This window comes from Macrobrachium nipponense, chromosome 5, assembly GCF_015104395.2.
Source record: "Macrobrachium nipponense isolate FS-2020 chromosome 5, ASM1510439v2, whole genome shotgun sequence".
Lineage (NCBI taxonomy): Eukaryota > Metazoa > Arthropoda > Malacostraca > Decapoda > Palaemonidae > Macrobrachium > Macrobrachium nipponense.
Window position 1 is genome coordinate 30692819 of NC_061107.1, and position 27500 is coordinate 30720318.

General features: G+C 35.8%; 1 protein-coding gene across 1 annotated transcript in view; it reads left to right on the forward strand.

Moving 5' to 3' along the window:
- LOC135215746 (cytoplasmic polyadenylation element-binding protein 1-like) overlaps positions 1-27500 on the forward strand; it is a 50507-nt gene that overhangs the window by 4687 nt on the left and 18320 nt on the right. Inside the window, 3 exon segments of the mRNA XM_064250701.1 lie at positions 11009-11085; positions 18427-18528; positions 18530-18583. Of these exon segments, the coding sequence (XP_064106771.1) occupies positions 11009-11085; positions 18427-18528; positions 18530-18583 (233 nt within the window).

Consider the following 27500-nt stretch of genomic DNA (forward strand, 5'->3'; position numbering starts at 1 on the left):
AAGTTGTATGCAACCATCATAAATGAAAAAAAAATATCATATATAAATACTATTGGAATATGACAGCGCAAAAAAAAATTTATATATAATTGTATACAAATCGCGCTGTGAGCAAAGAATGTTGAAGCTAACAAGTTAATTTTTTCGTTGTATTGTACACTAAATTGCGATCATTTGGTATATAACAAATTGTAAAATGATCAAAGCAACAGAAAAATATTATCACAATATGATGCATGAATTCGTAACGCATGGACGTAAAAAAAAAAAAAAAAGTTTTCAGAAATTCACCATAAATCAAAATATTGTGCTAGAGACTTCCCGTTTGTTGCAAAATGAAGGTAATTGATTGAATATTACTAGACTGTAAGTGTTGTAGCTTACATTGCAGTTTTCGACCATTTCGGTCGAGTTAAAGTTGACCGAAGGTCGAATTTTTTGCTATTTATCGTTATTTCTGTGAAAATATTTCAACACTGATAAAAGCTACAACCATGAAAATTGCGCAATTTTTCATATATAAAACTTTATGTAACTGCTAATATAAAAACGGTGCAAAACATTACGACAATTGGACGAAAGACTTACCAATTATTTTGGCAGTTACCGAGCGGACGTAAAGAAAGTTTGAAAAAAAAAAAATTCACCATAAATCAAAATATTGTGCTAGAGACTTCCAATTTGTTGCAAAAGGAAAGTAATTGATTGAATACTACTAGAATGTAAGATTTTTAGCTTATAATTACGTTTTTTGACCATTTCAGTCGAGTCAAAGTTGACTGTTAGTTAAAATTTGGCACTTATCGTGAATTATATGAAAATATATCAAAATGAAAAAAAGCTACAACCATGGGTGGTTTATTGTTGTATATATTCTACATGAAATTGCGCACATTTTCATATATAAAACTTCATGTAACGGCTAATGTAAAACGGTGCAAATATTACGACAATCGGATGAAGAATTTTTTTTCGGCAGTTACTGCGCGGACGTAAGGAAAAAGCTTTTTAAAAAAAGAATTTACCATAAATTGAAAGATTGTGCCACGAGACTTCCAATTTGTTGCAAAAAGAAGGTAAATGATTGATTATTACTAGAATGTAAGAGTTTTAGCTTATTATTGCCATTTTCGACCATTTTGGTCGAGTCAAAGTTGATCGAAGGTTGAAATTTTGGCACTTATCGTTATTTATATGAAAAATATTTCAAAATGATAAAAGCTACAACCATGGGTTATTTGTTGTATTGTACATGATATTGCGCATATTTTCATATATAAAAACTTATGTAATGGCTAATATAAAACTGCAAACATTACGACAACGGACGAAAGACTTTGTCCGATTTTTTTGGCCGATTTACCGCGCGGACATAAGGAAAATTTTTTTTTAAATTCACCATAAATCGGAATATTGTGCCAGAGACTTCCAATTTGTTGCAAAATAAAGGTAAATGATTGAATATTACTAGAATGTAAGAGTGTTAGTTTATAATTGCCTTTTTGACCATTTCGGTAAAGTCAAAGTTGACCAAAGGTTGAAATTTGGCAGTTATTGTTATTTATATGAACAATATTTCAAAACTGATAAAAGCTACAACCATGGATTGTTTATTGTTGTATTACACATGAAATTGCGTACATTTTCATATACAAAAACTCTATGTAACGGCTAATAAAAAATGGTGCAAAAATTACATCAATATGACGAAATAATATCTGAGATGTGTCTCATGCTTTTTAGTGGAAAAAAGAAATAATTTCTGAGATGTGTCGCTGGTGCTTTTTAGTGCAAGAAGAAATAAATTCGTGCATGCGCACCTAGGTAAAACACTGTAAACAAAATAAAGAGCCTTGGATCCATGAACTCCCTGCAACCCTCAAGGCACGTGATTCAAATTTTTTCACCAAGTAGGCCTATAATATTTTTCCTTGAATATTGAAAATAACTTTTTGCGTCGACGTATCATATCTCAATTAATCACCCAACAGACAATTTTCGTTGACGTATATGTTCAATAGGCGTTTGAGGGTTAACCTAGGCTAGCCTATATTAGATTTGGTTGTCTAAAATACTTGAATCCCTAATAAAATTCAATGTAGGCAGAGTGTTCTTCCTTTGTATTGCAAATCATTTTGTTACAACTACTACCGTAAATGCTTTTTTTTTTTTTTTTTTTTCTGGCTATACCTGTTGTGTAGGCTATACTTGCACAGATCTATCTTGAGCCCTGATGTAGGCTATACTTTCAAAGGCCTGCCTTGAGCCCTTTTACTTTCAGAACTAACCTATTCATCCTTTTGGTGTTCCCAACATGGCACATTGCTGGATGATTGCTGGTTTGAGTATGCTGAAGGCATTCAGTTTTGAGTTGAGACTGTCTTTGACTTACGATTTCTGTGTATAAGACGACCTTTAAATCCTAAGATTCAGCCCTAAGAATTGGGGGTCGTCTTATAGTACAATTCTAAAAATCAAACCTTGAATTCTAAGATGTGTAACAATAGGCTAACCTCTGCCTTGGTGTATAGCCTAACCTGGAGATTCACATTGAAATAAACTGGTAGTAATGGTAATAAAACCATTTTTACTGTATGTTATTGGCATATCTTTATACTAAATAGCTTATTTGAGGAAAATTCTAAATGAAATTAACTTTTATTTATGTGATCCCAGCTGAGAAAATGTAAACATCGAGTTATGGTTGCTCAAAGGGCAACCTTTATCTTCCCGGTAACCTTTTGGAAACTTCAGTGGTAGTGTAATTTCTGCAATAACAACATTTGAGATAACAGTATTAATTTTTCATTAAAAGTTTCACATGCATTTCACAAGATTGCATACCACATTCTATCACACCCCAAATAGCTAGAATCCATGAATAGTTAGAACCCATATAAAATCACTTAAAACTGCTTTGTTCAAACTTGAGCAAAACCTACTAAAAACCTACTTATAGTACACTGGTTACCTCAACATACAAAAGTCTCAGCTTACGAAAAATTCAAGTTATGAAAGCAAATACGAAGATTTTTTTGGCTCTTCATACGAAAATAATTCAGGTTATGAAAACTGGTTGCTGTAAAGTCCAAGATTCACCCGGACCACCGAAAACAATTTTAAAACTCGCGCGCCGCCAACTGAGTAGACTCGCCACCATCCTCCCACTCTCCCATGGCTCCTGATGCTAGTCACGCCATAAGATCCTGCTCTCCTATTGGTCAGCATCTCTCCCATCGTGCTTTACATAAAGGCGTTCTTCTTCAGCCATTGCTTCGCACTAGCGTTTTTGTACAAACGCGGAATTCGTTCATTCACATTCGTTTGTTAACATATATTCGTGTTTGTGATTTCGTTTGTATACTACTTTATCGTATTGTGAGAACTTAATTAGTATACTACTTAACTTTAAATATGTACAGTATAGTCATGCGCCCCAAGAAAGTTGCTTGAAGTTCACGGAAAGAAGAGGATGCTTTCTATGGAGACAAAAATGGAGATTATCAAGAAGTATGAAGCTGGCATGCAGTTGAGTGTGATCGTTAAGGAATACGGATGAAATCCGTCGACGATAGGCACCATCCTTAAGCAGAAGGAAGCCATCAAAGGAGCTACACCTTCAAGGGCGTGACTATTTTGTCCAACAAGAGGAGCCACGTGCATGATGAGATGGAGAGGCTGCTGCTTCTGTGGATCGAGGACAAAGAAATCGCTGGCGATACGATAACAGAGACGGCAATCTGCCAGAAGGCCAGCACTATTTTCGGCGGCTTGATTGCCCAGGCCGAAGACAACGGAGAAAGGACATAGACGGCAACCTCAGACTTCAAGGCTTCTCGGGGGTGGTTAGATAAATTCTGTAAACGGACTTGCATCCATTCGGTGGTAAAAAAAAAAAAAAAAAAAAACATTAAGTATAAAAAGTAAAAATAAATTTAAATACACTTTATTTACAGGTATGTAGTACATAGTAGTAGTATATATGTAGTTTTAAGTTAGGTATTGAATGGTCCAAATTGTTTTATTTCATTGTTTATTGGTCAATTTTGCATTTTATAAATTTTACTGGGGTGTTTTGTAGGGCTTGGAACAAATTAGGCAATTTACATGTTAAATGCGGTTCAAGATACGAAAAAACTTGGGTTACAAAGGCCACCTCGGGCGGATTAATGTTGTATCCTGAGGTACCACTGTACCTGGTTCTTTTTAGTACTTATTACAAAAAGTCCATGTAATCATGAAATTGATATGAAAATACAGTAATTTGTGGATATTTATAATGTGAATATGCAAATTTTCCATGAATAATGGACATATACGGTCCATAGAGAAATCCTGTGAATGTGAGAGGTCAAATCTAAAAAATGTGAATAAGGGGGGTCCACTGTATCCATATCAGCCAGTGAAGAGCAATAAGTAAGGGGACATTATGTCGTGGCAAGTGACATTGTGCTTTTAGGCCAATAGCAATCTTTATCTCTCACTTGAACACAAAGTGAAAGCACATCACTGAACATGTCATGAATTGTTCTCTTGTTCATTATTTTTCTAAGGATTGATACCGGTACATCATCAGTTTTAATAGTGTATGGTAGGTGCTTGTGCAGGTTTTTGTTTTTTTGTAAGCTCTTGTTATTAGGAGAAATGTACACATCATTGTGATTTTTTGCCCACATATCAACAGTAGTCTTTTATTCAGAGCACACGATGGATACATATAATGTACAGCTATAGGTTTAAGTAAATAATGTCGTAGTTCGTTTCACCAATAGATAACTGGCTCGCTTACTGTATTCTGTTAGGTACAAAATATGATAGAATTTTTTGAAAGCGGATGTATCGGATGGGACTCGGTATATCTGACAAGTATTGAAACTACTCTCTCTCTCTCTCTCTCTCTCTCTCTCTCTCTCTCTCTCTTCTCTCTCTCTTCTCTCTCTCTCTCTCTCTCTCTCTCTCTCTCTTTGGGGTCATTACCCTCCTCACCCCCTTAGGACAAACTAACGCCATACAAATAATACACAGCAACTCGTACATGCAATTAACAGCATTGCTGCTGTAGACACTGCAACAAAACCTTGTGCTTGGGGAATGCATTGCTTATCACAAACACCACAACAATTCAAACAAGTGACTGATCATGCACGACTTTACAAAGTGGATGACAAATGATGAAAGATATGTTTATGATGCATGTGCCCATCAGCCATTAAAAAATGAAAAGAAATCGGTGACATATACATTTCCCCATAAATAGCTAGAAAGCTTACAAAAAAAAAAAAAAAAAAAAAAAAAAAAAAAAAAAATAAAAAAAAAAAAAAAAAAAATGCATGCCTACCAAGCACCTACCATATGCCATTGATATGATGCATCCATATCAGTCAGGAAAAGCAATAAACAAAGTGACATTTTATGTCGAGTGAAGTAATGACTGTGTTTTTAACCAGTAACAATCTCTCTACCTCTTTCATACACAAAAACACAGACTGAAAGAAGCAGAGGTTTTTATTTTCTTGAAAGCTCTATGTTTAAAAGCACGCTGTCAGAGCACCTCAGGGCGTGGTTGGTGTGGTGTTGGCGTACCACCTCGATGACCGCAAGTTCGATTCTCGGGCATTCCATTGAGTTTGTTGAGAGGTGTATTTCTGGTGATAGAACGTTCTCTCTCGACATGGTTCGGAAATTGCATAAAGCTGTTTGGGTCCCATTACTGAATAACCGCTGGTTCCATGCAACTTAAAAATACGTACCATACAAAACAAACAAAAGCACACTGTCACATGGAATGGCATCTTTGTATATTGCTGTTTACTGATTCATGTTTAATTAAGCGTAATAGGTGTATGATAGGTAATCCTGCCAAACATAATTTATGACCAAATTACAAACCAGAAAAATGTGAAGTTTATACTTGAATACGTACAAACCTGATAAATGTGAAGTTTATACTTGAATACGTACTGGTAGATACAGAATACCATTTGATATGGTGGGGGCCAGGGTGACCGGAAAGAAAAGTGCAGAAGTTATCATATTTCTGCAAAATCTTAAGGTGTGAGAGCATGGTGAAGGTGATCCACTTTTAACTATATCCCAATGTTAAAATCTTAGTGAGGTATAAAACTTGCCTATGAACAGAGTTCCAGTTCATGTCTACATGCAACTTTCAGTTGCTTCTCCTTTCCCCTTGCTTGTTATTCTAGAACTGTTGTAAATACAGTACTCGACAAGATATTAGGCTGCTGAGTTTCAAGAGGCTTAATGTCTTGTTGAATTTTGAAGGAACGGAAAAGTTGGGAAGATATTTCGTCAGTGCATTAGGCTGCTTACGCCACGTAAAGAAAGGGGTGGAGCTTAGTCACTCGACAATGAGAGAGCTCTCGGTCACGTGTTTTGAGGTTTAAAAAGAGCTTGTATATCATTTTTGTTCAGTGCTCCCACTGCAATTTTTGCCTACCACGTATCACTTTATTGCACCCTGTGACCTTAACCCTTAAACACATATTGGACGTATTTTACGTCGAGATAAATTGTCTTTTGGGTGTCGACCGGACGTAATTTACGTTGACATAAAAAAGTTTTTTTTTTAAAAATTCGCGGAAAAATACTTATAGGCCTACCAGCCGAAAACTTTTGAATCACACACCTTGGGGGATGCTGGGAGTTCACGGATCAAGGTGTTGTTTTATTTACAATCGTTACGCAGGCGCACAAGCGCATATTTCATTCTTATCGCACTAAAAAGTATGTGACACATCTCAGAAATTATTTCGTCAATTTGACATAATTTTTGCACCATTTTTAATTAGCCGTTACATGAGTATTATATATGAGAATGTGCGCAATTTTATGTAGAATACAACAGAAAAATACTCATGATTGTAGCTTTATCAGTTTTTGAAATATTTTCATATAAATAACGATAAGTGCCAAAATTTCAACCTTCAGTCAACTTTGACTCTACCGAAATGGTTGAAAAACCCAATTGTAAGCTAAAACTCTTATATTTTAGTAATATTCAATAATTTACCTTCATTTTGCCAACAAATCGGAAGTCTCTAGCACAATATTTCAATTTATGGTGAATTTTATAAAAAAAACTTTTTCCTTACGTCCGCGCGTAACTCTTCCGAAAAAAATCATACGTGCGATTGTCGTAATGTTTGCACCATTTTAAATTAGCCGTTACATAGTTTTATATATGGAAATGTGTGCAATTTCATGCACAATACAACTATAAACAACCCATGGTTGTAGCTTTTATCAGTTTTGAAATATTTTCATATAAATAACGATAAGTGCCAAAATTTCAAAACATTCGGTCAACTTTGACCCTACCGAAATGGTCGAAAAACGTAATTGTAAGCTAAAACTCTTATATTCTAGTAATATTCAATCATTTACCTTCATTTTGCAGCAAATTGGAAGTCTCTAACACAATATTTCGATTTATGGTGAATTTATGAAAAATAAAAAAATTTTTCCTTCCGCGCGGTGTAACTTCCGAAAAAATCATACGTGCGATTGTCGTAATGTTTGCACTGTTTTAAATTAGCTGTTACATGAAGTTTTATATATGAAAATGTGCGCAATTTCATGTAGAATACAACAGAAAAATAATTGAAGGTTGTAGCTTTTCTCATTTTTTAAAATATTTGCATGTAAATCACAATAAATAGAAAAAAACCACATTCGTCAACTTTGACTCTACCGAAATGGTCGAAAACACAATTGCAAGTTAAAACTCTTACAGTTCTAGTAATATTCAGTCATTTATCTTCAAAACAAATTTGAAGTCTCTAGCACAATATCTAGATTTATGGTGAATAAAAAAAAAAAAAAAAACCTCGTGCGGATTCTCCGCCACAAATCTCCGAAATGCGTACGTCGCATTCTCGGAATATTTGCTCCATTTCATATTAGGCTTTTCATAGTGTGTTTATATGGAAATGTGCGCAATTTCATGGAGAATACAAAAAATAATAATTGAAGGTTGTAGCTTTTCTCATTTTTGAAATATTTGCATATAAAACATATAAAACGGTCAAATTAACTCGTCCGAAATGGTCGAAAACTGCAATTGTAAGCTAAAACTCTTACAGTATAGTAATATTCAATCATTTATCTTCATTTTGAAACAAATTGGAAGTCTAGAAAAATATTTCAATTTATGGTGAATATTTGAAAAAAAAACCATTTTTTTACATTCGCTCGTCACGAATTCATGCATCTTTTGTGATAATATTCTTCGTGTTGCTTTGATAGTTTTACAGTGTGTTATATACCAAAGTGATTGCAATTTAGTGTACAATACAACGAAAACAAAATTAACTCGTTAGCTTTAACCGTTTTTCTCACAGCGCAATTTGAATACAATTATATATGAAATTTTTTTTCACTATCTTATATATCGCATTATTTATATATGATAATGATATTATTACATTTCTGATGGTTGCATACTAAACTTCAGGCAATGACAAAAAATGAGCCAAAATGAACTCTTAATCTTGAAAACTAAGTGCACTGTGATGTTTTGAAAAAGATTTTTCCACTTCGGCGCTTACTCCGAGACTCCCTAGTCATACGGGAGACGATTTTTATTATACCCCTTAGGCGTTGTTTAAGGTTAATATGGGCCAAGACGGTGATTTGAGTCAACAGGTAGTAGAGATGTGTTAAAGCAATCTGACCTTAAAACAAAGCAGATATTGGATCAGCTGGGGGCTGTGAGGTGTTCCAGTTTGACAATGGGTCGTCAAATTTAACGAAGGTGGCAACCTTGACATTCTGTCAGAAAAAGTTCCCTGGCATGCCTAAGAAGACTTCTGATTAAAGTTAACGTTTTAAGCGTCAATAAGAAAGTAATTGACGCTTAAAACAGTCAAACTTTGATCAGAGGTCTTCATAGGCATACAGCATGGTCCCGAAATGTGTGATCAGGTTGTGCGATTACCCCCTTTTATGCGGTCGCTAGTTCTCAAAAATAGATATTCCTGTATCTGCGAAGCCGTTCAAAGTCTGCAAGTCACGCCAAAAAATACATCAAATCTATTGTCTTCAAGTATTTGTGGGGGGGTGTGCGAGAGAGATTTCTTGCTCAGCCATTGGGTAAGACGAAAGGCTCTGCCTCATGCGTTTGTTACGTCATGGTTCACAAAGCCTTCCTTTTGCAGAACAACTCTTCACGGAGGAGGAGATAGAGGAGTTTAAAGGTTATTTTGACAGAGGATGGATAGAGGAAATTCCTCCCAAAAGGTGCTGTGGATCGACCAAATTCTTATGTAATTGGGAACTGTACTGCACCAGGGTGCTTTTTCTGAGACAGAATTTCATTATTGCCACCTTTATTAAATCTGGCAACCAAGTGTCAAACTGAACGCCGTCTCACACCCATTGATCCTATATCTGCTTTGTTTTAAGGCCAGATTGCTTCAATGCACATATGTTATTGTCTGTTGACTCAAATCACTGTCTTGGTCCATATTAAGGTCGCAGGGAGGAATAAAATATGTGGTAGGCAAAAAATTGTGATGGAGTGCTGACCAAAAAATATATACAGCCACTTATTAAACCTCCAAACAAGTGACTTGAAAGCTCTCTCCTTGTCAAGTATCTAAGCTTTCCGTCTTTTTTTTTTTACATGCTGTAAGCAGCCTAATGGACTGACAAAATTTCTTCATAACTCTTCTGTTAGTTCAAAATTCGACTTAGGCCTAATATCTTGAGTACTGTAGCTAATGTTGCAGCTAGAAATTATATTCTAGTATCATTACCTTAGCTTATGTCATTTTTTTAATGATGAGCTGCTTATAGTTACTTACACAGGTTTTCTGTAGATAGTACATGTGTTTTTTTAAAATTGCCACTGTGGCAATAGATATTATTTTTATGATAGCAGTAAAAAAAAATTTTTTTGATACTGTATATATAATCTTGTAACACTTTTCTCTCATGTATCGTGCTACCCCCAAATTTTCATGCATAAAAAATCTTGTGTATCTCTTGTATCATGCGAGGTCCCTTATTTGAGAGATCAAATTACAATAGACTAACCTCTTCGCCATATTTTTATCCCTTCTTCCTCTATCTCTATCCCTTCTTGTAGTTGATAAGTTAAAGAATGATAAAAGTATTGTTAATAATTTTATACTTTTTGTGTAAATGCTATAGCCATAAACAACCGAATGAGAAAACAGCTGTTTTGTTATGAACCGAATTGGAGATAACAGCCGTTTTGCTTGCATTTTAACTATCGTATGGTAGCAAATTATTGTTTTATTGTTATAGATGACGTTAAGAAGAATAGGATTGATACATTTTACCAATACTGTACTGTATACCTCTTACTTGCTAAGGAGAAAAGATCAGCTAGGAAATATAATGCAGAATTTAAGCTACAAGTTGTAACTGAAGCTGAGAAATTCAGCTGAGAAAACCAGCAATGTTCAAGCTGCTAATGACTATAAATTATGAATCGGCAACATGATGATACTCCCCTAAACTTCGATGTGCCATTAAACTCTACCGTAAATAAAAGTGGAGAGAAAAGTTTTAATCAAAACTAATGCGTTGAAAGAATCCATTTTACTCTTTTATTTTTAATGTGTTTGGCAGAAGGGATGAAACTTAACTGGTTATCTTTAAGTGGAAATTGAAGCTTAAACAAAAATTCCTGAATGGTATCGTTGTTTCATGAAAACCTAAACAATTCAAATTGTGCATGATTGCTTATTGTATTTTACAGTACAATAGTAATAAGAGAACATTATGTACAATATTATTGGATACAGTGAAGTTAAGCATAACTTTTTAAAAGATATATGGAAAAGATTCATAATATGCTAATTTTATATTGTGTATGATGTAAAACACCTTAAAATTAGTTTCAAAATTAGATCTTCCAAAGTCAGATCATATGCGAGTGTATACAGTCTTAATTTATATATTGGAAGCTTTCACCAAAATTGCTATTGGTCAAACTTAATCTGTATTCATAACCTTACAGTGATGTGTGATGCTACTTGCACCTGGAGTGGACAGTTGCCTCCTAAGATTTACAAAAACCCCATTTACTCCTGCAAAGTAAGTTTGACTTGAAGGTCACAGGACTTGCCTATTATATGTAGTATTTGTGAAAGTATTTCATAATTTGAAATTCCTTGTTGGTAGTGAGGTTAGAACTCTTGACATAAATTAGAATTTTTGCTCTCGTATTCTTTGCTGTAAATGCTTTAACAATGAATGAGGTTGGTTTTATGCGTTTGCTGCCAAGGTATAAAAAATCAGTACCTGATCTGAGAACAGGTATTGATGGCTTTATTACTGATACAAAAACATGACTACTTCAAAATTCGTTTCCTCCAAGTAGCAGCTCTTCTTTTTATATTTCTCATAAACATTTTGTGACAAAGCAGGCAAAATAAGTTATAGGTTTGTATTGAAAGTAATCTGATTCTGATGATTGAGATTATTGTATTGAGTCAAATTTAGTGCTGAAATTATCGGGACCGTGAATACTACTGGTTTTTTTTTTTATTCATAATAAACAGGCCTTCTAGACGGCTATGCAGTGGTAAGCAGAATTAATTGATGTATATGAGAAAAAATGCTTAAAGAAGTTGTTGATGTTAAGTATCATTGCTGCTGCTCAACTGTGTAAGGTTCTGTTCTTTGGTCAACTTAGCTGTCCCCAGTTTACTTGTTGGTCATGGTAACTGCACTTGCATAGTGATATTCATGATTGAGCAGTCTGTATATAAATTTACTTAATATGAGAGGAAGGTGGTTTTGTGTTAGTTTATTGCCTCCAATATTGCCTGACGTCAGCAGCAGCCATCATTCCAAAAAAAAAATGTGGAGCCCCAAAAAATGCCCAGTGTCCATGAGGTTGCAGTCCTGCCAGTTGATACGACAGCGTTGTCCGCAGTTCAGCACAGCGTACCCGAGCGTAAATCCGTCGGTCTTTGCAACCAGGTATTCCAGCAATTACCGTGTCAGGAACAGCTGAATGAACCCCAGTCCAGTGAGAGGAACAGGTACGGTCAGTCCAGGTGCTGCCGTGAATGGGTGGCATGTTAGGTGGGGTGGGGGTCCTCCAACCACCCCTCATCACTTTCGGACAAACGGCCTTCACCTAGGTTGGCGCGACGTTGCGACCTTCTACGGGCCCTTAAAACCGCCATTAACCAAAACTTGGCAATTTAAGGCACGGTAAATGGTTATTGGCATCATAAGCACCCTTATGGTGCCAGACAAGCCTCATCCGGATAGCCGATAACTAAGTCCGTTGATAATCAAGGACTGCCGTACTACACGTGAGTTGATGCTCATTCACAGAGAAATAAAGGTAGAGTGGGTCATGAGAGAACACGGGATGCTTTGTTTGGACACTTGATTTGAGACCTACTGAATGCCTAGTCACAAGGTGGGCATGGAAGGAGTTTCTGGGTGTAGAAATCTAGGGATACAGGCAGTTACTGGTTATCGGCGGTCTCTGTTAATGGCGATCTGGTTTTATTAAATTTAGCGATTTATGGGGCCATAACGGATCGAGTTCTGGTTATCGGTGCCATAGATGCCTTATGTGCCATAAGGGTGCTTATGGCACCATAACTAGTTTTCGGCATAAGCGCCATTATGGCACCATAAATTGCTGGATTTTAGTTATTGGCGGTTTTCACTTATCGGCACACCCCTGGGAACAAAACCCTGCCGATAACCAGACACTGCCTATATGTACAAAACCAAAGTCAAAATTTCATTGGAAAAAGTCTATGAAAGCTGAATCATACAAAATCCATGGTTTGACTGTATCATGCATCAAAAACTCTGTTGGTTACAACAGTTTAAAATAATTTAATTTGCCTTGTGTATAGCACATTAAGTGAAAAAAAATGTTTGTGACATAAAATTTCCTAAGGTATAATTTAAACTAACATTCCTTTAGTATAACTGTAAAAACATTTCCCTTTTTTTATTATAGTTTAGAAATACACTTTATCTGAATGAGTTTTATGAAAAAAAAAATATTGAAGACCTCCATCATTGTCAGTCACAGCTTTATCAAATTTGGCATTGAATCTGTGTACTAACATTGACAATAATTATTCATCCCTCTTTGGTCTTGGTGATTCCCAGGCTGATAGACAATTTGATCAGGGCAGGTTTGGTTTTTGTCCTAGGATCCCATTCCCTTACCATTTGTCCCCAAAGATTTTCAAATGGATTGAAGGCGAGAGATTTTGCCAGCCAGTCCATACGTATAACATTTTTCTGTTCAAACCATTCACTTACCACTTTTGATTTATGAACAGAGTTGTTGTCCATCACAAGGTAGACTGGCAAATGATCCAGTAGTAGAAGAGTCCTTGCCAATGGGATGAGGAATTCTGCTGTCTGGTTCAACGTTCGGTGATAGGAATCGGCTCCCCTGAACTACTACAGCCATCCATCCCCAGAATCCTGCTGAAATTCTTCCACTTCCTTCCAACCCAGTATAAGACATGATAGGGGTGGGTGGAGGTATATGGAGATATATAACAGTGACAAGACCAGTGTTAATGTATGGAGCAGAAACATGGGCTCTTAGAAGAAAAGAAGTAAAGCTTGAGAGAACAGAAATGAGAATGCTGAGGTGTATTATGGGAATATCGCTGCTTGAGAGATTGGAAAATGATGAATGGGCATGTGTTGAAGATGGATGATGAGGAAGGAGTGAAGAGGGCTTGGGAGGAACCTGTTAGAGGAAGAAGATCGAGGGAAACAGACAATTAGATGGCAAGATAAAGTGAAGGAAGATATGGAGAGAAGAGGTTTGGTGGAGGATGATGCCTTTGATAGAATACAGTGGAGAAGGCGCATCAGGCAACCAACCCCTTAATGTAGAGATAATGTTGGGAAAGAAGAAGAGGGGTGGGTAGAGGTGGGCATTCAGTTGTAAGACATCAGTTAGCTAGGAAAAATACAAATTAATGAAAAATGTCATTTGTTCATATGCTGAACAAACCTTCGGTCTTAACATTAGGACACTCTCTCACTTGGAGGGAGGTGTGAGAATCCTGAACTCATTGGAGGTTCTGCACACCTGATCATTGGGCTCTCGAGAGTAAGGGACGGAATGAGAGTGATTTAGATAATGAGTGGGACAGGTAGGTAGAAAGAAGGGTAAGAAGAGTATAATCAAGAGCGTGGATGTTAGTATGGAAGTTGATTCATTGTAATCGGAAGAGGTTAAGAGGGATCAGAGTGGAGGTAGTGAGAGTGAGCAGGAAGTACAAAAGCTGTGTATATGAGAGAGGTACCCCGATGTGCACAATATGAGGAATATTGTAGTAGGGTTGTAGGGGACTTTTTTTTTAAGGAATATGAGAAGTATTTTGAGGCTAGGTATGGGGATAACAAAGAGTCTGGGCAAGAGAGTTAGGTAACTTCTTGACGGATAAAGAGGATAAAGAGTAGCATTGGATATAGGAGGAAGGCTGATTTTGAAGAGGCCAGAATGAATGGTTGGGCGAGTCATTGTCGATGTGTGTGCAGGTTGGAAACATTAGCTAGGAAAAAGTTTTGGAACGAAAGGATAAATGAGTAAGGAGTTAGTGCAAAAGTTGTTGGTCACTGTACCAGAGAGCGTTTAAAAAGTATAAATCCAAAACGTAAGGAGAAAATGTGATGGAAGAATGAAAGTGCAAAAGTTGTTGGCCACTGTACCAGAGAGCGTTTACAGAGTATAAATCCAAAAACGTAAGGAGAAAAGAAAATGGAGATGGACGAATGAAAGGTTGACATGGAACGACATTTTAGTAGAGGATTATGAATTAGAGAGTTTTATTAAAGAGTAGAAGTGTTAGTGTTAGGACTGAAGTAGCAGGTGAGGGTATACTAGAGTTAAGAGCTATAGGGAGGCAGTTTTAGAAGGGCCGAGATGAATGGCAGAGTGAGTAGTTGATAGGAGTGTGAGAGCAAGTAACGTAAGTACATGCAGTCCCCGGGTTACGACGGGTTCGGCTTACGACGTTCCGAGGTCAAGGTGCTTTTCAATTATATTCATCAGAAATTATTTCCAGGGTTACAACGCCTACAGCGCTGCTCTGGCAGATGAAATATGACCAAAAATGCAAAATAATCAATATTTGAAGGTTTTTTGTTTTTTGATGAAAAATGCAATAAGAATGCAGTTTACATAGTTTTCAATGCACCCAAAGGATTAAAAGTAAGTTTTTCTTAGGATTTTTGACGATGTTCCGGCTGAACCCCCCGTCGTAACTCGGGAAACTGCCTGTACAGCTAACCCTAAGAGAGATTGGAGTGCAACCGTTGGGAGAAGTAGGATCAGTTAGTCATGAAAGAGAGCAGCAGTGTTTCAGATGTGGAAAGACCAGGACATGAGAAAAATGAATGTTGGTGGGCGTTAGGAGCGTGCTTTGGGGTGTGGGCAAACGGGCTCATTTAGTGGGGAACAGTGTGCGAAATGTGTTGAATGTGGAATGGAAGGTCATGTGGCTAATGTGTGTAGAACGAAAGGAAGTGAAGCAGGCTAACAGTTTGGGAGACTAGTTAAAGAGGGGATTCAGTTGGGTGGGTCCTCTATGTGCGACAGCATGTTCGGGAGAATACGATGAGTGAATGATTGAGGGTGAATAAGTGTAAGCAGAGTGTCAGTGAACAAATGGGTCTGGGAGATTGGCAGTTAGTGTTGGTAGAGTATGGAAGAAAGCGTAAGAATGAAGAGAAAGGGAATGGAAGGAAGAAGCGTGCGGCATGATAAAGGTGTTAATGTTAGAGTACAAACAGTTGATAAGGCGCGTGTAATACGGATGACTGAGGGAATGAAGGATACGTATAGCGTGTGTGGGTTTGAATTAGCAGGGGTGAGTGAGATTTTAGTGGAAGGGAACTGAGTAGTAGGGAAGTGGATGGGATAAGGCTTTGCAGGAGTTTGATAAAGTATGGATGAACTGAGTGGTTTGGTGGTAGAAATAGGAGAGATGGGACCAGAGCTAGATGTTGTCAATGGAATGGTGAATGAGATTTGGAGGATAGTAGTGAGGGAGACAGTGGGAGTTTGAATGAAAGTGGTTTGGTAGAAGTGAATGGCGAAATAACAGAGAATGTATGAGGGGCCTCAGAACGAGATCCAGGGGCCTGCCTCTGAGCATCGTTGGGTGTTGCAAAAGGCAATTTAGTGTGTATGTTGCAGTGTAAGGAAACATAGTCAGATGTAATTGGGGAGGTAAATAGGGTGATCTTGTGTTTCATTTGATGCCGTCACTCACTCTCAGAGAAGAGCATTAAAGGATTAGGATGTCTCAAAGTATTGTTAGTCCATCCGAGGAGACATCGTGTGCTCCCTTATCTGTAGGAGCAGGTTTTCCTGTGCATTCACAGTGACCTAATAATTTTGTCTAGCTTTCTTTTAAACTCTTACACAAATTTTGTCTAGCTTTCTTTTAAACACTTCCACACGGTTGCTGTTTACAACTTCTGGTGGCAGTTTATTCCATGTGTCACATCTTTTATGTAAAGAAATTCCCAAAATGGGATGTGTTGTATCGCTTAAGTTCTAGTTTCCATCCATTATTTCTTTTCTGGTTTTTGTTTAATGTAAATAGGTTACTGTCTACTTTTGTTATGCCTTTCAGTATTTTGAATGTTTCTATTAGTTGTCCTTGGAATCGTCGTGTTTATAAGCCATACATGTTCAGGCGCTCCTCGGTCGTCTTCGGTAACCTATTTGCCTGAAGGATGGAATTTACTTTGTGACTTACTTGTACTCTCTCTCCTTTTTTTTTTTTTTTTTTAAATCTATTATGTCTTTGATTTAGCGTTGGTGACCAAAACTGTACTACATTACATATTCAAGATGGGGTTTAACTATTGATGTTTAGAGCTGCAGCACAGTTTTCCGTGTTTCTGTATTTGAACTGCTTCTTTATGTATCCCACTAGTTTTTGTGCCTTCTTTTCTGCTATTATGCACTGTTTTGCCTTCTTTTTTGTTGCTTTTATGCACTATTTTGTGGATTTTAATGTCCTTAGTAATAATGACTCCAAGGTCGTCCTCTTTTTCTACTATTTGTCATTCCAAGCAGCATGTAGCTGGCATGAGGGTTGTTTGTCCCTATTTGTAACATTTTACACTTATCTACATTAAAAGGCATTTGCCATTTTTTTTTACCCCACTTATTTTTATTAGATCTTTTCTTAAACTTTCCTCTCCATCTGGGTCTGCTGCATTTTACACCTAGTTTGGTGTCATCTGCAAATTTGGCTATCCTGCTAGTTAAGCCTATATCAGTGTCATTATTGTAATTTAAAAACTAGAGAGGGCCAAGGACAGAACCCTGGTGAACTCCGCTTGTTACATTTGCCCATTCTGATTCTTCACCATTTATTACGACTTTGTTTTCTATAAGTTAGCCAGTCTGCTGTTTCTCCTACAATTCCTAAGCTCTTAACTTTTGTCATCAGTTTCTTGTGTGGGACTTTGTCAAAGGCCTTTTGGAAATCAAAGTAGAATATGTCTATTGCGCTACTACTGTCGTAAATACCTAGCATGTTGTGAAAAAACTCAAGAGGTTTGATGGGCAGGATCTGTTTTGTATGAAACCGTGTTGACTGCTTAACAGTAAGTTGTTTCTATCTATGTGATCCACATTTGATCTGCAATTATGGACTAAAAAATCTTGCAAACGACTGACGTTAGGCAGATTGGTCTATAATTTTTTTTTTAAAGACACATTTCCTAGTTTCCATCCCTTTGGTGCCTTTCTTTGTTCAGCACTTTTCCTGTAGAGTTTATATAGGTGAGGGACTATCTTCTCTTTTAACTCTTTAATTTCTCTTGGATGAATCTCATCTGGGCCAGGAGATTGAATTTGGTGAGTGTGCATTTTATTTTTTATGCCCTCCTCTGTAAATATTCGTCCAGTGGTTCTGCCCTTCGTATTTAATAGCAGGTTCCGGCATTGAGGTAGTGTCTTCAGTTGTAAATACACTATTAAAAAACTTATTCAATAACTCTGCTTTTTCCAAGTCTGAGTTTATTAGGTTACCTCTGTTGTCCCTTGGGGACCTATGCTATTTTTCATTGGTTTCCTACTATTAACATGTGCAAAGAATTCTTTTGGTTTTTCTTTACAAACTGATGACTCTTATCCTCATTTATATTTGCATTTCTTACTAATTGTTCCACCAATCTACAGAGTTCTTTATGCCTGCTTGCATCTATTGGTGTTGGTTCATTGATTTTCCATTCTGGATGGGAAATAAAATTTGGTAAAATGTATTTGCAAACAGTTTGCAAGCTTTGTTTCTAAATGTTTCCTATTTGGACAGGCCTTTAAACTACTACTACTAGGTTAATAGTGATGATAACCAAGGAGACTTGGATATATGATTCTCTGTAAATTGATTATTTATTTTTCAGGTCTTTCTCGGAGGGGTTCCATGGGATGTCACTGAATTAGTTTTGAAGCAGACCTTCATAGAGTTTGGTAACATAAAAGTTGAATGGCCTGGCAAGGAGAGTTCTTCAAATCCCTCAGAAGGGTTATGTGTACATAACCTTTGAGCATGAGAAACAGGTAAAAACACTTAATTCATACTTTAGGATTACTATGTTAATTCTGAGAGTACATTTCTATTCTATAAGGCTAAAGTTAAGGGAAAATTATTTTCAGTTGGGGTGAATGAAATACTCTGAAAGTTCTATCATTTTCAATTTCATTGACCTAAGAAAAAAAATGGATCAACTGCTAGGATCTATAGAGTAGGTGTATACCTGGATGACATAGCGATTTACTCTACAACGTGGGAAGAACATCTGAAGATTCTGAAGAAAGTTTTCAAGAAACTACAAGAAGCAGGATTAACAGTCAACCTAGAGAAGAGTGAGTTTGGCAAAGCATCTGTGCAGTATCTTGGGTTTGAAGTTGGGAAAGGCCTTCTTGCTCAGTAAATGCTAATGTAGAAGGTATCCGTAAGGCTACCCCACCTACTACCAGGAAACCACTATGTACAGAGATTTTTAGGCATGGCTGGATTCTATCGTCGTTTCTCCCCAAATTTCTCAGCCATAGTAGCTCCCTTGACAGACTTAACTAGTCCCAAAGCTAGGTTTGTTTGGACTCCAGAGTGTCAAGAATCCTTTGAGAAGGTAAAAGCCATTTTAACTTCAAAACCAGTACTTCAAGCTCCAGACTTTTAACAAGAAATTTGTGATACAAGTTGATGCTTCTGACTGTGGCATTGGAGCTGTTCTACTTCAAGAAGATGAAAATAATATCCACCATCCTGTGTGCTTCATGTCTTCAAAACTGAAAAAACATCAGAAAATATACCCGACAATTGAGAAGATAACTTTAGCCTTAATCACAGCATTGAAAAAGTTTGAAGTGTATGTGAACAGACCTAGGAATGAAGAAATTTTAGTGTTTTTCTGATCACAATCCACTATCATTTATGTAGAGAATGAAAAATCATAAATCAAAGACTGACCAGGTGGTCTTTGTGCTTGCAACAATATAACTTAAGAGTGCAGCACATTAGTGGCAAAAACAATGTAGTTGCTGATTATTTATCTCGTTGCGAATCGTTATATTCAACACCGTGATAAAGAATCTTCTGGGGGGGAGGTATATTATATATTACTACTTTCAAAACGCATATATCCCCTCTTCGACTGTGTAAAATGTTAGAATAGAGTTTTTTGCCACATTTTTACAGATTCCTAGCTAGCTTAGAATTAGGATGTTCAAAATGTGTTTTCAGATTTCGCATAACATATTGTAAAAGAATATATAACCTAGTAAAGAAAGAGAGATTATCTTTGTCCATTCGAAGCTAGAAGTGTTTCAGTAACTTTTCATCGCCTTGAGATTAGAGGAACTTGCGTCTCCGTGTTTAAAAAAAAAAAAGTCAATGTTAATTATCGCTCGATGTTTGTCTTGATCGGGTACATGTCTTTTTTGAGCTAGTACAAATATGACTGTATACTGGTCTTATTCGCGTATGTCTATGCCAAATGCCACGTGCAGATTTCACAGTTTGTCTGTAAAGTTGCGTCACATTCGAAGCTTATGGAAGAATAACATTGTTGGCGTGTCCCCAAAACGTTTTGTGCCAGATCCACCGCCCAGCTCTTGTGCGAATTGAAAGGTATCATTTGGGCTTAAATCCTCTAAGTGTTTACATTCTCTCTCTCTCTCTCTTCTCTCTCTCTCTCTCTCTCTCTCTCTCTCTCTCTCTCTCTCTCTCTCGCACGGTACTTTTGATTTCAGAGTAACATAACGATTCATACTTACTGAATAGTCACTTGTAAACTTTTAGATTTCAGATTTGATATTTCTTAAGAGTTATTTAGTATTATTTGGGGTTTTTGTGTTTGAAATCTGAACAAACATTATATTAGTGCGTAATGGCGCCTATTTTTGTGAATTGTGGTGAATTTTTGAACAAGCTGCAGCAGAAAGAAAAACTGGTATACCAGAAGGGAAAGTGTGTTATATTTTCATTAGTTGCAACTAATAACTAATGGTTACGATGGCTTAGAGAACTAATAACTAATGGCTACGATGGTTTAGAGAACTAATAACTAAGTGTTACGATGGTTTAGAGAACTAATAACTAATAGGGACAATGGTTTGAGTGAAACTATTTACACTTTTATACATTGCAAATGTTTGTTTTTGTTTCGTTTGTTTCTTTATTTGAAGTGCATTTATCCATTTTTCTTATTGAAGTGTTTATTTTTGGTGCATTTATCCATTTTCTTATTGAAGTGTGTGTTTTTATTTTATATTTTGTGTGATTAGTACTTTTTGCAATTTTGGTATTTTCCATATTTTTCTGAGTTTTCATTTGCATTCACAATTTAATTAACTTAGTTATTTTCATTACTTAATTATTGCACGTTTAATTAAATTTAAATCTTGTGAATTAATTTGCATTTACTTGAAATTCTTTTCAAGTTTCATTGTTGTTTAGCATTGTGAATTAATTTCCAAATTTTCAGTATTGCCTAACACTTGAATTTTGATTGAATTAATTTTCTTGACTTTTGTGAAATTAATTTTGATTTAATTTTACTTAATTGATTCAAGAATTAATCAAACTACTTTTTTTCTTATAACAGCAATTTTCCCTGCTATTGTGAATTTCACTTATAAATTTGAGTTTCATAAATTTTTATTTAAAATTTTTACAAGTGTTTTATTTCTGACCAGTATATTTTGCATTTAATCTTATGATTATATTGATGTTAGGTAGAAAACATAGTGGTAATTGATCTGTTTTCCTTCAATTAACTTGAAGTGACTTAGAACCAGGGAAGTACTTACTTTTGAAATCAGGGAAATAGTGAGACTTTTAAAGTTGTTGATGGAGTAATGCCCTTTGATTAATTTGATTACTTAAAAGATACCTCACACCTGTTTCATAAACTTTGTCTGCTTTTCTGCAATACTGGTAAGTTGTTAAGGGATCACTGTTGCCTTTTAGAGTATTCAGTCGTTTAGTACCTGTGATGAGGTTCAGGTTGTCTGGCTGTTGTGGGGTAATAGTTAATGAATGGTAAGTGTGTAGCAACCAGATACTTGGCATTTTGTCACAATATTTATATAACTATATATATCATATATATATATATATATATATATATATATATATATATATATATATATATATATATACTATATATATATATATATATATATATATATATATATATATATATATATATATATATATATATATATATTTTAATATATATATATATATATGTATATATATATATATATATATATATATATATATATATATATAACTATATATATATATGTATATATATATATGTGATATATGTATGTATGTATGTTATATATATATATATATATATATATATATATATATATATATATATATAATATATACACACACACCACACACACACACACACATATAATATATATATATATATATAATATATATATATATATACACATATATATATACATTACATATTTATATTATTTATATATATATAATATATATATATATTATATATATATATTATTATATATCTTATATATATATTAATATATATATATATATATATATATATATAATATATATATATATATATATATAACTATATATATATATATATATATATATATATATATATATATATATATATAGATAGATAAAATATATATGTATGTATGTATATAATATCTCTATATATATAATATCTATATATATATATATATATATATATATATAATATATATATATATATATATATATATATATCTATATATATACAGTGGCACCTCGAGATACGAAATTAATCCGTTCCGAGGCGGCCTTCGTATAATGAGTTTTTCGTATCTTGGAACTCATTTTACATGTAGAATGGCTAATCCGTTCCAAGCCCTCCAAAAACACCCCATTAAATTTCATAATAAAGCTAAATTGACCTATAAAACAATGAAATACTACAACAATTTGGACCATTCAATACCTAAATTAAGAAATAAAAATAAAAAACCTGTAAATAAAGTGTATTATTAGTGTACAAGAAATAATATTACTGTAACGTAAAATGTGGAAGCTTACCTTTCGAGTGAGGCTATCTCCGATAGTGGCGGCAGAGGAGGAGGAGGACAAACGGCAGGTAACATACGTACGTACGTACACTTAACTTTGAAAACACACAAAAAATTTGGAAGGGAAAACCATAAAACTAAAATTTACGAAACACCTTAACAAAACTGTAACACTTAACTTACAAAAATCTAGAAATTACGTAACTTTTTTTAAAATTTATTTTTTATTTTTACGTAGGCTTTTTTTTTAAATTTTTTTATTTATTTATTTATTTTTATTTATTTAGTTATTTTTTTTTTTTTTTTTTTTTTTTAATACAGAATTTCAACTTCATCACTGCTTTCAACGTTCTGTTTTTCATCAATTGTTCTTTCCTTTTTGCTTTCAACTTTGTTTTTTATCACTTGGTTCTTCCTTTTTGCTTACTCCTGCTAATGCTGAAGGCCTCTTTAAAAAATAACGATCCAAGGAAGATTGCTTCTGCCTACTTTTCACAATGTTCCTGAAACGACTCAAGCAAACGTCATCGAACTGCGCAAGCATACGACCTGTGTGAGCCTTTTCGGGGTGTCTTTTTTTCGATAAACAATTGCACTTTATGAAAAGGGCCTAGAATATCCTTAATTTCTGCCGTTGTCATAGGCTCCTCCTCCTCTTCCTCGCCGCTGCTAGAGAACTCCTCTTGAACGACGTTAAGTTGCATGGCCTCCAACTCCTTCAGGTCATCCGTCGTAAGCTCTTCTTGGTGCTCCTCGAGAAGGTCGTTGATGTCGTCCTCGTCGACGACCAGCCCCATGGACTTGCCGAGTGCAACGATCTCATCAAGATCTGGTTCCAAAACAGTTTCGGGATCATCAACTGTTTCTGACTCTGCAGTACCAGCTTCGCCCACGTCGAATCCCTCGAAGTCTCTGGCGGATTCGGCATCAGGCCAGAGTTTCCTCCACGAGGAATTCAAGGTTCGCCTCGAAACCTCCTGCCAAGCTAGGTCAATGAGTCGGATGCAAATGACGATGTCGAAATGCTGTTTCGTGTACAGCTTCTTAAAGTTCGCTATCACTTGCTGGTCCATGGGCTGGAGGAGAGGGGTGGTGTTGGGCGGAAGAAAAAGAATCTTAACGAAGGAATACTCCGCTAGGATATCTTCCTCGAGGCCAGGAGGTTGGGGAGGGGCATTGTCCAACACCAGCAGACATTTCAGGGGGAGGGGGGCGCTTCTCTTCCACAAAAAACTCTACACAGTCGGGCCGAAACACAGATTTGTACCCACTCCGTGAACAAAAGCCTCGTTACCCAGGCTTTTGCACTAGCCCTCCACATCAATGGAAGCTTCTCCTTCAGCACCTTGTGGGCCTTGAAGGCTCGAGGAGTCTCAGAATGATACACCAGTAGGGGCTTCACCTTGCAATCCCCACTGGCGTTTGAACAAAGTGTGAGCGTAAGCCGGTCTTTCATAGGCTTATGCCTGGGTAGCTTCTTCTCTTCCTCCGTGATGTACGTCCGACGAGGCATTTTTTCCAAAAAGGCCAGTCTCATCACAATTGAAGACTTGCTGAGAACTGTAGCCTTCCTTGGTCATCATCTCGTCGAACGTCTTCTTAAATGCTTCGGCCGCTTTCGTGTCCGAGCTGGCAGCCTCCCCATGACGCACCACGGAATGGATGCCAGTCCGTTTACGAAATTTCTCGAACCAGCCATGAGAAGCCTTGAACTCTGGGGTTGGCGTTGAAGTCCCTTCCCCTCCCTCGTCTTCTGCCTGCGCAATCAAATCGCCGGAAAATAGCACTGGCCTTGTGAGCGATTGCTGTCTCTGTTACTGTATCGCCAGCGATTTCTTTGTCTTATCCAGATGAGGAGCAACCGTTCCATCTCGTCGTGCACATGGCTCCTGGTTGCTGGACAAAATAGTTGATGCCCTTCGATGGTGTAGTTTGCTTTGATGGCATCCTTCTGTTTAAGGATGGTGCCTATTGTCGACGGATTACGGCCGTATTCCTTTGCGATCACACTCAATCGCATACCAGCTTCGTACTTCTTTATGATCTCCATCTTTGTCTCCAGAGACAGCATGCGCTTCTTTCCATGAACTTCAACTTTCTTGGGACCCATGACTACGTTAATTTACGTAAAGTTACACAAATATGTAATAATACAGTCTTCGCACAACACGATAATATGTACTGCAACGAAATCACTAACGAATTTACGTTACTAAATGAAATCGTTGGAGCGAACGAATGCCGATTGCGTACGGTAAAGTTTCGGGTGCGGAGTGGCCGAGCTAAAGGGACCGCCAGCGCGTACGTATAGAAGATGCATGATGGGAGGGATGCTGTCCAATCAGAGAGAAGGATCTCATGGCTTGGCTAGCATCAGGAACCAATGGAGAACAGGAGGATGGTGGTGAGTCTACTAGCACTAAGATGGCGGCGTGCGGCGCGAGTTTCAAAATTGTTATCGGTGAATCACGGACTTTCGAAACCTTTCGTATCTTGAAACTTTTCGTATGTAGAGCAGTAAAATTTTTCGCATTGGCTTTCGTAACTTAGATTTTACGAAGTTGTTGACCTTTCGTATCTCGAGGTACTACTGTGCATATATATCTATAATTTATTTATTAAATTATATACAATATATCTTTATATTATATAATTAGATTTTTCTATATATCTCTAATATATCTATATTATATAATTATATATATATAGATATATATATATATATATATATTACTATATATATATATATATATTATATATATATATATATATATATAGATATATATACTATATATTTATATCTATATATAATATATATATATATAATAATATATTTATTATATATATATATATATATAATATATATATATATATAATCTATCTATATATATCTATATCTATCATATATAATCTATATCTAGCTATCAATTCTTACCTATATATACTCTATATCTATATACAGTAGACCCTTGACTCACGAACACAATCCGTTCCTAGACCTTGTGTCGTTTCCAAATTGTTCGTGACTCGGAGCTAATTTCCCCATAAGGTTTAATGGGAATAATATTAATTGGTTCTCGACCCCTACGAACCAATATATATTATGTATATTTGCCTTATTTTACACAGATAATGTAAAAGTCAGTGTAAAAAACCTTAATATATCTAATAATATAATTTAAAATGGTAAACTAACACTATAAAAACGTTTGTAAAGTGAACACTTACTATGACTGGCGAGACTTCTGGCTTGACGGACAAGAGAAGAGGAGGGTGGTGGGTGGGGAGGAGGTTATTGTGCGGAAGGGAGACCCTCCCCCATCCAGGTCGGGGAGATCTCGTTCCGGAGATTCAACTCTTCTAGGTTTTTTTGTGTGAACGTTTAATCACAAACTTATCCAATGTCTGTTGCCTTTTCCTTCCTTGCATAACTTTCCTGAATGGCTCATTAAATTTTCATTGAGCATATTCACGATCCTGTTTGTAACAATTTTGTCCGGATGATACAATTCAAGGAAGCACTGGACATCATTCCACTTTTCCAATGCGGCTTTTATCACATCACATTTCTTTCTTTATTTCAATGGTTATCTTCCTCTGCACCCTCTTCTCACCATCACTCTTCACTTTCTTACTTTCACCACCACTCTTCACTTTCTTAGGGCCCATTATGAAGAAAATCACAAGTTTTAGCGCAAAAAATGCTAAGCGAATTGACGAACGTCTTGTACACAATGAGATGAGACAAAGAGCGATGCGTGGGTGACGCCGTGCGTGGGCGGCTGGAGGATGGCTGTTCCCATGGCAACTCAAACGCTCTCACGTGTGCTGGGCGATTTCGCGCATTTTTCAAATGTTTGTGTCTAAAAATTAGTTTGTGAAACAAAGTGAATTGTTATTTTCCAGAAATTTCCAGCATTTTTCAAATGTTCATGTCTCAAAACAATTAGTTCATGACCCAAACAGAATTTTTATTTTCCGCATTTTTTTTTGTTCGTATCTCAAAGTTAGTTCGTAGGTCAAGGGTGAGTTTTACCTATAATTTTGGTCGGGGATCGAGTTGTACGTGGGTCAATGCGTTCGTGAGTCAAGGTCTACTGTATCTCTATATCTATATATATCTATCTATATATATATATATATATATATAATATATTATATATATATATATCTATATATATATATCTATATCTATATCTATATCTATATTTATACTATTTTTATATCTATATATATATATATATATATATATATATATATATATATATATAAATAATATATATTAATTATATACATATTTATTTATATATAAGTAATATATATATTATACATATATATATTATGAAGTGCCAAGTATCTGGTTACCATTCCATCAATTATTACCCGCCTCGCCAAAAAGCCAGACACTTGTTGTTGTTTAAGATTAAGCTGGCCCCTTGGTGCCAGCACGGGCTCTTGCTCACAGAGCAGCCCGTAAAGAAAAGCCAGCGGACACCTGAACCCTCATAACATGTACTAAACGACTGAATACTCTAAAGGCAACAGTGATCCCTTAACACTTACCAGTATTGCAGAAACTCCGACTAAGTTCATCAAAACAGGTGTAAGGTAATCTTGTAAGTAATTAAATTTAATCGGTCCATCAACAACTTTAAAAGTAAGTACTTCCCTGGTTCTAAGTCACTTAGAGTAAATTGAAGGAAAGCCGATCAATTACACTCTATGTTTCTACCTAGCATAATCATATGCAAATATACTGGTTAGAAATGAAATACTTATAAAAATTTTAAAAAATACAAAAATTTATTAATAAATTCAAATTTTATAAGTAAAATTCACAATATCAGGGAAAATTACTATTACTTTAAAACAAAGAAAATTAATTCAATCAAAT